General features: G+C 40.9%; 1 protein-coding gene across 8 annotated transcripts in view; it reads right to left on the reverse strand.

Annotated features, from left to right (window-relative positions):
• Window positions 1-14,814, reverse strand: part of ACOXL (acyl-CoA oxidase like) — a 555,195-nt gene that overhangs the window by 140,025 nt on the left and 400,356 nt on the right. For all 8 annotated transcript variants that reach the window (XM_056567227.1, XM_056567224.1, XM_056567226.1 and 5 more), the window contains 2 exons: window positions 10,444-10,555; window positions 4,550-4,637 (listed from right to left, as the gene is read on the reverse strand). In XM_056567227.1, the coding sequence (XP_056423202.1) occupies window positions 4,550-4,637; window positions 10,444-10,555 (200 nt within the window). The remainder of the gene's footprint in view (window positions 1-4,549; window positions 4,638-10,443; window positions 10,556-14,814) is intronic.

Genomic DNA, 14,814 nt, shown 5'->3' on the forward strand with positions numbered 1-14,814 from the left:
ATTGTATAGCAGCCATCCTCTTGTAACCAGGCATGCTGTACTACAGTATGTGACAGTGTACTGATGTATATGTGTAATCCGTAAGCTTTAATACTACAGTACAGTAATTACACCTCATACATTCGCCCCACTTAATGGGGATTTCTGAGGTCACAGGGACACAAATGTACATTCTAATGATGAATGTATTTTATTCATAAATAGAAAATAAAACTAAAGCACATTTACAGATGTAAGACATTAAAAGGTTAAAGACAATCTGTCAGATTCAGGTTGGGGTTATAAGCACATTGCTTGCAAACTATTTATATTAGAAGCAGAAGTTCACAGTAGGGATCGACCCATTATCGGTTTGGCCGATATTATCGGCCGATAATCGTGATTTTGTACATTATCGGTATCGGCCGATTACCTTGCCGATATGCCGATAATGCCCCTTGGCCAGAGACGACCGTTGCCGCCCCATTGCCTCCCCCATCCTCTGCCCACATACTGCCGCCACCCCATTGCCTCCCCCCATCCTCTGCCCACATACCGCTGTTGCTGCCCCATTGCCTCCCCCATCCTCTACCCACATACCACCGCCAATGCCCCATTGCCTCCCCCCATCCTCTGCCCACATACTGCCGCCGCTGCCCCATTGCCTCCACCCATCCTCGGTGTTATAATTACCTGTTCCCGGGTCCACGATCCTTCTGGCTCCTGCGCTGTTGCTGTGCGCTGCGCAATGACGAGTGACGTCCCCAACGCGACGCCACCGTCAGTGCGCACAGTGACCGCGCAGGACGCCGACGGAGCCAGAAGTATCGCTGACCCCCGGGAACAGGTAATTATAACACCGGGGATGGGGGGAGGCGATGGGGCGGCGGCGGTATGTGGGCAGAGGATTGGGGGGGGGCGGCGGTGGCAGTATGTGGGCAGAGGATGGGGGGGGAGGCAATGGGGCAACTGTGGTGGTTAGACTCAGGACAGGCAGGGGGAGAGAAGCGGGTGGGGGTGGCGCCGGTCTCTGGCACCGCAAAAGCCGCTGCAGTTCATTGATTTAAAGCGCCCGTTTAAATCATTGATCTGCAACAGCTTCTGCCCCGCCAGGGGGGGTTTGAAATAGCCGATAACTTATACCGGAATATCGGTATAAGTTATTGGCTATCGGCCTGAAAGATGACAGATTATCGGTATTGGCCCTAAAAAATTGATATCGGGCGGTCCCTAGTTCACAGATCTACAGGTATGCCTGTGAAGGGGCATTTAACCTCAACCTAATACTGTGATCAGTTACATTATAAGAAACCAGCTGACAGATTGCTTTAAAGTGTACCTGTCATAAGAAAAAACGTTTGACATATCCTAGAAACATGTCAAAAGTTTTTATCGGCAGTGGTTTAAGTGTTCAGACTTCTGTCGATCAGGAGAACAAACCGGCACTGCTGCACACTCCTCTCCCTAGGACATGTCAAAAGTTTTTCCTAACGGCAGTGGCCATTTATGGGAAGTTTCACACACAGCTTTTCATGGCAGCACCAATAGATTACTAAAAAGGAAGATGTCACCTAGATTTTTACTATGGATTAGAATCAGATACTAAAGCATGTTTATTTTTTTCTAATCTGATTGTATATATTTAATTACATTTTTGCGCACTATTATGGGAGTGCCCATATTGCCTTAGCCTCTCCTTAGTTAACAGCATTTAGAGATAAGCTTTACAGCAGCTATATGGTTAAAGGAGACAATAGTCCTGAGCTGACTTATTGACTTCTATGAGAGATTGTTCTAAGCATGCTCTGTGACCTCTGCAAGATGTGGCCATCATTTATTGTAAACAGCCTGATCCCATATCTATATGCTAGTGTCACATTTCACTATAATCCTGTATGTGATGATAGGGAGAAGAATGTTGAATTTTTTTTTTCTGCAGAACAGAAAATGTCTGCTGAACACTGTACTTGTCTGATGGTCCATTCTATAGTCAGACCCCCAGTTATCAGAGTTTCCCTGTGAATCGCGAATAACTTTACAACATGGAAAAACCTCTTTATAGAAGTTATTGGCTCTATGTTCTATGATTTTAGAATTGCTTCTATGAAAACTGTGGTAGATGTTGGTAAAATATGGTACCACCAACCATAAATGCACCAAAAGGAGTCTTGGGATTTTAAGATAGCTGCTTGATACAAGTGCCGATAAACTATGTAGACATCCATTGGTGCTCACGAAACTACACTTTAGGGCCCTATTACAATGCTTGTTTGCAATAATTGGCCCATGTAAAAGGGCCTTTGATAAAGGGAAACTGTCTGCTAAGTATTGCCCAGTATTGCCGAGTACTGCCCAGTGTAAAAGGAGAGCGATCAGCTGCCGAATGAGCAATCGCTCTTTTGTCGGCTGATTGATATTTGTGAAGCCATTTAAACTATTGTTATCAGCAAACTTCATCCTGTCTGAACAGGTCATGTGTGGATGATAATGATGAATTTAAAGGACATGTCATTGATTGAGCTTTGTGAAGGCATAGCAAACAAGCACCGATCAGTGAGATCGGCACTATAACCTGTGAACCGACACCGATAACCTGTGAACTTTCAGGCCGATAGCCGATAACCTATACCGATATTCCGTGCATTTAAATCCCCCCCCCCACACACACAAATATCCTTGGTAAAAAGAGGGTGCGTGTGTGTGCGCGGGTATACCCTGATAAACTGTTTCTGGCCACTGCAGATCAGTGATTTAAAGCGGGCACTTTAAATCAATGAGCTGCAGCGGCTTTTGCGGGGCCAGAGACCGCCGCCACCCACTTCTCTCCCCCTGCATCTCCTGGGGTCCTGAGTCCAACCACCGACGCTTCCCGATTGCTTCCCCCTGCCTATCCTAGGGCCAGACACTGCTGCCGCTGCCCCATTGCCTCCCCCCATCCCCGGTTTTATAATAACCTGTTCCCGGGGTCTGCGCTACTTCTGGCTCCTACGGCATCCTGTACTGTTGACGAGTGACGTCCTCAACGCTACGTCACCGTTAGTGGCCCGGAGCACAGTGACAGCTCAGCACGCCACCGGAGCCAGAAGTAGCGCGGACCCCGGGAACAGGTCATTATAAAACCGGGTATGGGGGAGGCAATGGAGCAGCGGCGGTGGTTTCTGGCCAGAGGATAGGCAGGGGGAGGCAATTGGGCAGCGTTAGTAGTTGAACTCAGGACAGATAGGGGGAGAGAAGAGGGTGGCGGCGGTCTCTGGCCCCGCAAAAGCCGCTGCAGTTCATTGATTTAAAGCGCCCGCATTATCGGCAGGTTAGATGCAGATACCGATAACTTAGAAAATCGTGAATATCAGCCGATAATATCAGCCAATACGATAATCGGTCGATCCCAACTGTTGACTAACAATGATTTGTAAGTCTGCATTAAAAAATGAGATCAACCAATAAACCAGCAATTGCTCTTTCGGCAGCTGATTTTTATGCCTATTACACTGGGCAATAATCGACAACTGCCCCATGTTAAGGACACTTTAAATGTGGGACCCATTACTTTTGTCCATATATTACTTAATGGGCAGCAACAATATTCATTTTAAACATAAAGCCTTATTTTTTATTTATTTTGTAGGGCAGAATTTTGTAGGGTTTCTTTGAATATAGTCACTATCTATAGTAGAACACGAAAAAGCAATAATCTAGAAATTAAAATGCACAAATGCTTCATAAGCACAACAGGGTGAAAAAAACTTTTATTGCTTCTTGTGGGAAGCCTTTTCCATCCCTGTTATCATTTCATTATAACTACTGTATACATAGCTGTACCAGGTATTTAATCCTTATAGAACTTGTTTGATTGGTCGTCATCATATATATATACTTCCGTTTACCCTCCATATGACACTCCCTGAGGAAGCGAGTGAGCGAAACGACGTAGGGGTAGGCTCCCGACCTGTGTAAGTATAGCTGGGTGTCAGTTTGCCAGGTGCATGGACAGTTTTACATGTTTAATCTAACCTTTTTCAGGGACAATCGATGCTCCAACTTTTACTGAGGTGGTTTGTTTCCCCTCAGATATGTATGGGTAACATCCTTGTCTCCCTGTATTCACACTGCCGATAGCACTGGACAAATGATACTATACTAGCTATACTTCTTCATATGTCCTTCTTGTTTACATCAGTGTACTGGGTTTACTTAGGCACTTTTAGGTGCATTCTTTATATATATACATGTATTGTGGCTTGTTTTTAGTCCACTTTTCATTAAGTATTGTATACCTATACTTATGTGCCATTCCATGTACCTATTGGACATTATTCATATCTGTGTTCGGAGTCGTTTTCTTTCTAACTGCTGCTGATTTTTTATCATGTTTTATCCTATTTGATTATAATAAAGATTTATATTTACTTATAATATTGTGTCAGTTTGGTGCATTTATATAGGCTTTCTAGTATCTTTGGGCACCGAACAGTGGTTCATACCTTGTTTGTTTTTGGCCTCAATTTATTGGTTTACCTACTGTATACATAACAGAACACTGCACACCTAGATAGGAAATGTATTTACACACCTCTGTGGATATGAGCCAAAGCCAGGGTGACCACGTGGTTCAAACAGGAATTCCAAGCAGAGAAAAACTCCTCCTTCCTTGTCATTACCTACATATAGAACGAAGAATGAGGTTAAATGGCATAACTGTGTAAGGACCTTACTTTTAAATAAAGGTTGCCTAGTGTACCCTTACATATGAAAAGTTGTCCTTGATATATTAAGGATATAAAATATATATATTAATTCCACACCATCTCCATACACAGAGCACAGCGGAAAAGCAGGGAACAGGACACTGCAGGTGCCAATCCCATGGGAATACTCCTGAATGAAGTGCAGTTCAATGTCTGCTATTATCTGCCCTTGTGGTGACTCCCCCTAGTGTTCGGTCAATAGCAGCACAATCCTGCTTTGACTGTCTGTCTTAGATCTGTCTGAAGTCTTCTTCACCCAGGTGCACTGTCTTCATGTTAAGGGCCCTAGAACCTGGTTATATTAATGGCAGCATGAATAGAACTATGAAGTGGTTCCACACTTGAACACTTGTGTGTGGGGGCACTATTTTGGTGGAGGTAGTTAAAGGGATACTCTAGTGGGAAACAAATGTTTTCAAATCAACTGATGCCAGAAAGTTAAACACATATGTAAATTACTTCTATATAAAAATCTTAAGCCTTCCAGTACTTTTTCAGCGGCTGTATATGTAGTTCTTTCCAACCTGTCCACAGTGCTCTCTGGTGACACCTCTGTCCATGTTAAGAACTGTCCAGAGCAGGAGAGGTTTGTTATGGGGATTTGCTCCTGCTCTGGAGAGTTCCTGACATGGACAGAGGTGTCGGCAGAGAGCACTGTAGTCAGACAGGAAAGCAGTATATAATTTCCTCTTTAGCATACAGCTGCTGATAAGTACTGGAAGGATTAAGATTTTTAAATAGAAGTAATTTACAAATCTTTATAGACACAATGGAGAGGCTCCTGTCTGTCTGACCGTCACTGAAGACCCGGGCAACCCAACAAACAGCCAATTTGCAACAGATAACCCGATATATTGCAAATTGGCTGATTTAATATGACTTTTTAATGTGTGATATACACAGAGATTTATAAGGAGTGATCTTGATTGACTGTTAATCAACTTGCTACTGATCACTAAGCGCTACATTGCATCTGTTGGATCGGGTTATCACTGTCTGGAAAGATACAATACCATTGCATCAATTGATTAACTGTATATCTGTAGCTGCTACATTGTATCTGCCTTATATTGACGATCACTGAGAACAGGAACAATTGAATGAACATTTGCATTGAAAATTGTTGTTCCACATGATTATTAGATTGCTATACTGATATTACAGGCTCAAGTCGCAGAGTATTTTTATAGTTGATATATTTATTGTTGTTTTTATTATATCTTATAATTTTGTATTAATTTAAATTAATTAGGGGAGTACAAGGGCCCTGTACATTCCCTATTGAATCTATTATTATTCTATACTAATAAATATTAATTATTATTTGAAACCAAATATCTTTGACCTTTGAGCCCCATTTTCTTTTAACATATTTTTATATAACATATATTATATATATCATTTTATATATATTTTATATATCAACTGGCTCCAGAAAGTTAAACAGATTTGTAAATTATTTCTATTAAAAAAAATCTTAATCCTTTCAGTACTTATGAGCTTCTGAAGTTAAGGTTGTTGTTTATAAGCAAATCCCCATAGCAAACCTCTTCTAAACTGGGCGGTTCCCGAGACACGTTTCATCAGAGAGCACTTCAGAAGCTCATAAGTACTGAAAGGATTAAGATTTTTTAATAGAAGTAATTTACAAATCTGTTTAACTTTCTGGCACCAGTTGATTTGAAAACATTTGTTTTCCACTGGAGTACCCTTTTAGGAGGGCACCATTACTGTGTATAGTGTACCATTACCGTGCTTGGCAACACACAGGGCACCATTTCTGTGTGAGGCACTCTGGGGGTACCAATACTGTGTATAGCAAAACAGAGTAAACAGCTCACCATAGAAGAGGAGTAAGGGAGTATGCAAATTATCCACAAGAGAATATTTTTCAACATCACACTGCATTTGTCAGCCTGTTTTCTATCTGGATCCTTATGCCATGTTTTCCTCAGGAAAGAAATACATATGCACCGAGCCATCCACGATATTAAAAAAATGCGATTTACCATTCCAAGCCATGGGTGGCCATGACCCTGTTGCTGTTTTATGGCTGTCCTTCACTGGAATATTTTTGGTAGATGCTAAGATGCTAATCTCATATAAGGAACATCCCACAAGACTTGAAACTTGTGGAAATGACTGACCCAGCTGTTTAGCTGTCACAATTTGACCCTTGTCAAAGTTCTTCAGATCCTTAAATGCCGGTTAACTTTGTGGCTATTATATGACTGGTACTAGTATCATCAGGTTTTTCTGACCCCCCCCCCCCCTTTTTTTTTAAAGGGGCATTCTGCCCCTAGACATCTTATCCCATATACAAAGGATAGGGAATAAGATGTCTGATCGCAGGGGGGCCGGCCACTGGGATCTCCTGGCCGGCACCGCGGTGATCTGAACACATAAGTTTGGAGTTCCGTGTTTGTAACCTCATACCACGTCCCCTCCATTCATGTCTATGGGAGGGGGCATGACGGCTAGTACCGATGCTGTACTGGACTACCAAGTGTGGGTATAAAGTGACTTCAACATACACTGCAACCAAATGAATGTGACTGCTGGGCCTAGGCATTAAAGCAATTGAAGAGGTTATTTTTCTTTTTTGTCCTTCCCTGCTATACTTGCCGAGTCACTGCCCTTTTGCATGACAATCCCACACTAGAAGTAAAACATGTTATAACTGTAAAGTATTATTGGACATATGATGTAACATTACCAATTACAATAGTAGATCTGTTAGGAAGACCTTAGATGAACTTGCATAGGTTTTCTTACAAGATTTTGAGTCATCTTAGATGTTACATTTCTAGAGCTAAATAAATAAAATTCCTGCAGGGTGACACCTTAACCAAAAATGTTAATAGCCTATCAACCAAAACAATAGTCTCTAAAATCAAGATTTATTGGACAGAATAGAAAGGGCAAATTTATGCTAATTTATAAACTACATTCAATGGTTGAAATCATTGGATTGGCACCTTCTACAAAGACTTGTATAATATATAATTTAAAATATAATGGAGGAATATATAAAAATTATAAAAACTGAAAAGCTGTTTGTTTTTATCCAGCTGAGCTATGATTGGTTGTCATGGGCAAAATAAGACAGTTTTTGTTTTCACAGTTTTTATTTATTCCTCCACACTATACTTTAGAGTAACCAGTAACAAGAATGACCTTATGTTTTTAAACGGTTACTCCCCCCCTAGACATGTTATCCCCTATCCAAATGATAGGGGATAACATGTCTGATCATGGGGGTCAGGTGCAGGGACCCCCCGCGATCTCCGGGCTGGCGCTGCGGCACTTTCAGCATCACTTCTGGCCATTCCGCGTCCTGGTGCTGGCATATGGGATGTCCGAGTGCAACTCAGCCAATCACTGGCTGAGGTGGGACATTGCTGCGGCCTGTAATTGGCTAAGGGGCAATGTGATGCATTGGTTGGTGCAAGACATTGCTGCTCAGCAAATCCCTGGCCACAGAGGTGCCCTGTCTAAGTTAGTCATTGGCTGAGCAGAACTCTGACGTCCCAGACCCATAACAGGGAGCGGAACAGAAAGTATACACAGCTAGCCCATGCATGAACGAAATTCCAGAGATTTCCAAAAGGAGTCCCACGGTAACCACAGGCCAGTAAAGACAAGCCTAGCCACGTTTTTACAAAAACTATTTTTGCTGGACAACCCATTGAAAGTCTATCAGTAAACATCAAAGAACGTCATTTTTTCTAAATCTCCAAATTTTTTTCACACAGCAATAGAAGTTGACCCTAGAATCTGTAAATTATCTTTGTCATTGATTGACCATCGTGAGAAAATAAAATAAAATTTACCCTTAAAGGGGTACTCCGCCCCTAATCCCCTATCTGGATGTCTGGGATGCCGCAGCAGAGATCTCGGGGGTTCCTTGCAACGAGACACCCACGATCAGACATCTTATCCCCTTTTCTTTGGATAGGGGATAAGATGCCTAGGGGCGGAGTACCCCTTTAATTTCTGGGAATATTTTTTATTTTTTTTATTTTTTATAAATAAAGGTAAAGTAACAAACATCCTCATATGTTTTTTGTTATCACTCAAACTTTCTCTTTGTAGTTTTCTGTGACAGGTTTTTAATTCCCTTAAAGAGGCACTGTTGCATCAACACATTTTGCATAAACCAACAGTTCAAGAGAATATGAGAATGTATCAGTTCACCGAGTGATATAATTACATGCGGACTGCAGAAATCTATGAAGATGGGAGAGGAAAAGGTAATAGCGGAAAAGAGCCAGAGGCAGATAGAAAACTGTTCAGAGACTACAGGAGCTCATGGGTGAGTACTGAATCTCATACAGACTGATTCTCTTAATCTGTTCAGTGCTGCTCTACAATGTCCTCCATGCTGCTGATACTGAGTGTGTGCTGTACCTGGGAGATCATGTAGGATATCATAGAAGCTAGTCTTCACCACTAGCCCAGGGAAAATGTAAAATCGGGTTTGGAGCCTGCATGTACATTTTAAGTATGTTCTGTGAGAGAACAACCACTGCAGAAGAAAATTTTTCACTTGAATTTTCAGTGTTTGTCACAAAGAGGCCACACTGTATATGGCCACTTTTATTTTTAAGTAGATATCTTTGAGCATAACCCTAATTGCCCTCAAACCGATTCATAAAGTTAAGAATATAGACAGACATTTATCAACCGAGTTTTTTCGCATAAAATTGTCGCAAAAAATTCACAATTGCGCCACCGTCTTTTTTAGTGCGACAATCTGCCGCGAGAAAAGCATTTTTTTTCAAATCAGCGTACATTCGCAAAAAAGTCGCTAAGGCTTTAAAAACCTACTAAATATACTCTGGCTGAACCTTGGCTTAACTAACAGAAACTGACTATTGTTTTCGCTTAGGTGAGAAAAAACTCCCGCTTTTGCTTACCTGCGAAAAATGTATTAATGCAGTGCAACAATATAGTAAATTTGTCGCACATAAGCAGAATGGAAGTGAAAAAATAAATAAAAAATAGCATACCTAAGCAAACTTTCATAAATGCCCCTCATAGAGAGTTGTATAGTTTGGGGTAATAATGTAAAACTACTTTAGCTGTAACTGCAGAACTGACACAGAAGAGAACAGGTTGGTAAAAAGGTATTTACATCAAGGGTCAACCTACCAAAAAATCTTCTCTTCATAATAAATGTCTGTGTCTGTGCAACACCTATACATAGCTGGTTGTACTGCTGCTCCTGACATGCTGTCAGAACACTGATCATGGCTGTTTTCATCTCTCTCTGCTCTACCCCTCTTCCTCACACAGAATTAGGCTCGGTTAACACCATGAAATTGCCTGCTGTTGAAGATGTATACCTGGGGCACACCTGTTTTAAAACTAGGAGTAGGTAGTAACCTGCATTACTGAGAATCTGCAAATGAATAATAAAATCAAGAATCAGCCTGGGACTTTTCTAAACTGAAGGTCGCTACTATGTAAGAATATTTTTTCCATGTCCAAGATACCTAAAATAAATAATTATCTGTTTGGCAAACCATAGAAAGAGATTAGTCTTTTCTTGTAAATACATAGCTATCTTTGTGTTCATATAGATAACTAATGTATTGGCAGGAACCCCATTATTAAGAAAAATGTCCACAATAAGTAACATGATCAAACCTGGCACGTGAATATGAATCACATTCACTTCTAATCTTTGCAATAAAGAGATAATTGAATGTATTACCTTGTGGTATAGTCTGGCTGCCAGCCCATGCTGCAGTACCCTCTCCCGAAAACTGACAGCTTTTACAAAGAATGTCAGGTTGCTGATTTTATCTGAACCAATTGCCAAGATACTGGAAAAAAACAGTTGGGTATTGTTAGTAAAGGTATGCAAAAAAAAAAAGACAAAAACAAGGCTAGATAAGGATTCACACTATTAAAGTGCTGTACTTGTGGAGTATGCATCAGCTGACACATACCACCATGTACTTTACTACCGGTAGACTATGTGCAGTCCATTGAACTCAATGGGCCTGCCGCACGTACCATGCAGTATATTGCCGGTATACCTTTGTACACCATACATGCACAGCACTTTAATTTAATAGTGTGAACCTACTCTAAAAAAATAATTTACATACTTATTATTTAGCAACACCCAGCAGCACTCCAAAATCTACCTAATGTTTATGAACATAGATTCAGACATAGATATATATATAGATATAGCCAACATTTCTTAGTATATTACCTGTCAATACATAATAATTTTGACATCATATAGTGATATGTCAGAACATTCAATTAGTGGGGTCCCCATAGATCACTAAAATGAGGGTCAAAAGCACTCAGCTGAGGACTGTGCCCCTTCGGCTGTGTTCTGCTAGTCTATCCTGAGAGGGATGAGGTAAGGCTCCTTTCACACTACCATTGTCACCCTGCAAAACCTTCCATCATGAACTCCGATCTGAAAGTCCCTAATACGGCCATCAAAATATCCTATTCACCTCAATGGGCTTTTTTGACCATCCTGCAGCACCAGTTAAGTCCCGTTATGACCAACGGACATTATTTTTTGACAGCTCAAAAGACGGTGCATGCACTAATTTTTGTCCCGTCAAAAATAACAGTGGAATAACGGCCATTAAAATTTTAACATTAAAGTCTGTGGGTGACGGATGTTCACAATTGACATCCGTTAATGCCCGTTATTTTAAGGTCCGTTATGATCCGTTATTTGTACTGCGCATGCTCAGAATATGTGAATTAAATAACAGACTATAACAGATTAAATAATGAGTGATAACGGATGGAAAATGTCTGTTATTTTGACAGAATGCCCGTTAAAATAACTGATATTGTTCATCCGTTATGTTCAGTTATTTTGTCTATTTTTTCATGACCTCTTCCAGCAGAAAAACAGCGGTTAAAATGCAGGAACATGACGGTAGTCTGAAAGAAGCCTTAGTAGTGTACAGACTTTCTATGAGCTCATTTACCACTCTGCCCAGATCTACATGAAATCTTAGGTGACAGATGAAAGGGCACAACACTCACTATATTGCTTCTTACTCTTATTTCAGTGATCTTTGGGGATCTCTGCCGATTAAAACCTCTAACGTGTTATTGTGACATATTAGAAGTGTGCTGAAAAAGATAGGTACACTTTACTTTTAAATCCAATGACTAATAGTTTGTATAATGTCTATAAAATACAGAATATAGTACAAGTTTTATTCTTATAATATACAATGTTTGAATGCTAAGCAGTAATACAGAAACTGATGAGAGACACATTAAAGGGGTTACCCCAAGATCTGAAGAGCATCCGTCTCCTAAATCTATGCTACATAGAAATAGGATTGCTATTTTCTCCCTTTTGCCCCCTATAAAATTCTAATGCTTTTTGCTGGCCAAATTAAGTTAAAAATGCGGTTTTAAAATCCATGTAAGTGTCCGGGAGATTGGCCAGTGGGTCTGGGTTTGCGCCACTCCACCACACCTACTTGCATGACATCACCGTGTCTAGTGTCTGCAACCAGGGTCACAGCTATTCTGTGTATGCATCGGAACCAACAGAATGGGCACTCCTGCAGCTTGCATAGACACGGCTGAAGCTGGCAGGGATGTGAAGGTTGTCAGTCAAATCACCGTGACGTCATGCAAGTATGCGTGGCAGAGCGGCGCAAAATCCGGACCCGCTGGCCCAGCCCCCGGGACATAACCATGGATTTTAAAACAGCTTTTTCCACTATTTCTTGGCCAGCAAGAGGCTTTAAAGGGGTTATCCAGGAAAAAAACTCTTCTACATTTATCAACTGGCTCCAGAAAGTTAAACACATTTGTAAATTACTTCTATTAAAAAATCTTAATCCTTTCAGTACTTATGAGCTGATGAAGTTGAGTTGTTCTTTTCTGTCTAAGTGCTCTCTGATGACACCTGTCTTGGGAACCGCCCAGTTTAGAAGCAAATCCCCATAGCAAACCTCTTCTACTCTGTGCAGTTCCCGAGACAAGCAGAGATGTCAGCAGAGAGCACTGTTGCCAGACAGAAAACAACAACTCAACTTCAGCAACTGATAATTATTAAAAGGATTAAGATTTACAAATATGTTTCACTTTCTGGAGCCTGTTGACATATATAAAAAAAAAAAAGTTTTTTCCTGGAATACCCCTTTAAAATAGTATGGGGGAGAAAGGGAGATAAGAGAGGTCATATTTCTGTGTATCATGGTTGTGGAGAGATTTGAGTTACAGGTGCTCTTTAATTTATTGCCTATCCACAGGATAGTTGATGGGAGTTACACAGTTGTATTCGGAAGGCCATCATGTGTGCCCCCACTCTTTTCACCTGGGGGACAAGAATCCTATGTTCAAATATTCTATTGATGTTTTCATAACATTGTCTTGCCCATATTCTGTTACAGATTTGCACAGTCTGTACTATGTATTTGGAAAGTCTTCAGACTCTTAAAGTTTCTCCGATCAATCTGGATTCAATACCCCCATAATGAGAATGCATATCAGAGGCAAGATTGTGGAGGCACAGGTGTGGAGAAAGGAACAAAAAAATTCTGCGGCACTGACAGTTCCCAAAAGCTTAGTGGCCTTCATAATTCTTAAATGAAAGAAGTTTGGAACAACCAGGATTCTTCCAAAAGCTGGCTCCAATTACCACCAAGTAATTGGGGCAAAAGGGCCTTCGTAAGAGAAATGACCAAGAACCTGCAATTGCTGCCAAAGATGCTTTAACTAACTACTAACTAAAGGGTCTGAATACTTACTAGTATTAATATTTAAAGATATACTTATTAGTTATAAGATTTCTAACATTTTGTTTCCACTTTGTCATTATGGGGTATTGGGTGCAGAATCATGAGGGAAAACTTGAGTTTAGCACAAGGCCGCAACACAATGTAAAATGTGGAAAAAGTGAGAGGGTCTGAAGACTTTCTAAATGCATTGCAGATGTCATGAAGGTGGGCGCTTATGTTACCCCATGTGATTTTACAATGTAGCAATGTACAGCATATATACCTTTATTATGCCTGAAGGACAGCTGGGGGGACTAAGGTAGGCAAGTATTTCTTTTTACCGCTTCTTCAGGTAATATATGACATTTTTTTTATAGCAGAACGCCCCTTTGAAGGGTACTTATCATTTTACAAAGTTGCGTGGCTCTAAGTTCTGAGTTTATTCCCTTTTGTTCTGCTCAGCTAAAGTCAGTGGTATACAGAATTGCTGAAGGTCCCATTGACTTACACTGCAATGCCGTAAAGGGAATAAGTGCTTTGAGCCATGCAACTTTTTGAAATTATAGTTACCCTTTAAGTCTGTATTATGTCCTATAAGCTGTGCTCTTTTCTTTGATTTCTATTGTGGTAGTTGATTGGGTTCTGATTATTGTGAATTGCAAAGGGGGTGAAGCTGTTGAGTCCATACTTTTAAAGGGAGGTGGGCTACCATAAACATCGTTTTAAAGATCTTTTGAATAAAGGAATACTATGTTTAGTCGATCCAAGTACTGGAAAATGTATGAGGCTATGTTCACATGATTCCTCATTGAAATCCGGCATAGAGATTCTGCTGCAACAGAGTCCCATTGAATTCAAGTTCATTCTCTGTACGGAGTCCACACAGGATGCATAGCCATCTATGAGACAGAGTATTTCTATGTGGTCCTAGCACTGGCATATATTTTCTATGCAGACATTCCTGCGTGTGAACATAGCCTAAGCATATTTGGAATACTGGACACTGATGCATTGCATTAGTTCTGTACTTTAGTATACCAAAGTGCTGGGGAGCACTGGTGAGTTCTTACAATTTCTCTTGTTATTCTTGTTAAAAAGCCATGTGTGCTTAGTTTCTCCCCCCCCCCCCCCCCCCCATTTCTCCAATAGAAATCCTTGAGTCACATGATAAACAAATTACATGACTTGTCCTGATAATAACGCAGGGAGAAAACGTTAAAGGAGAACTCCGGGATATAACAATGTATCCCCTATCCTAAGGATAGGGTATAAGTGTCAGATCGCCAGGGGTCCGACCACTGGGCCCCCCCCCATGATCTCCCGTATGGAGCCCTGGCCCTCTGTATGAAACAAACCTT

The sequence above is a fragment of the Hyla sarda genome, chromosome 3 (assembly GCF_029499605.1).
Source record: "Hyla sarda isolate aHylSar1 chromosome 3, aHylSar1.hap1, whole genome shotgun sequence".
Classification (NCBI taxonomy): domain Eukaryota; kingdom Metazoa; phylum Chordata; class Amphibia; order Anura; family Hylidae; genus Hyla; species Hyla sarda.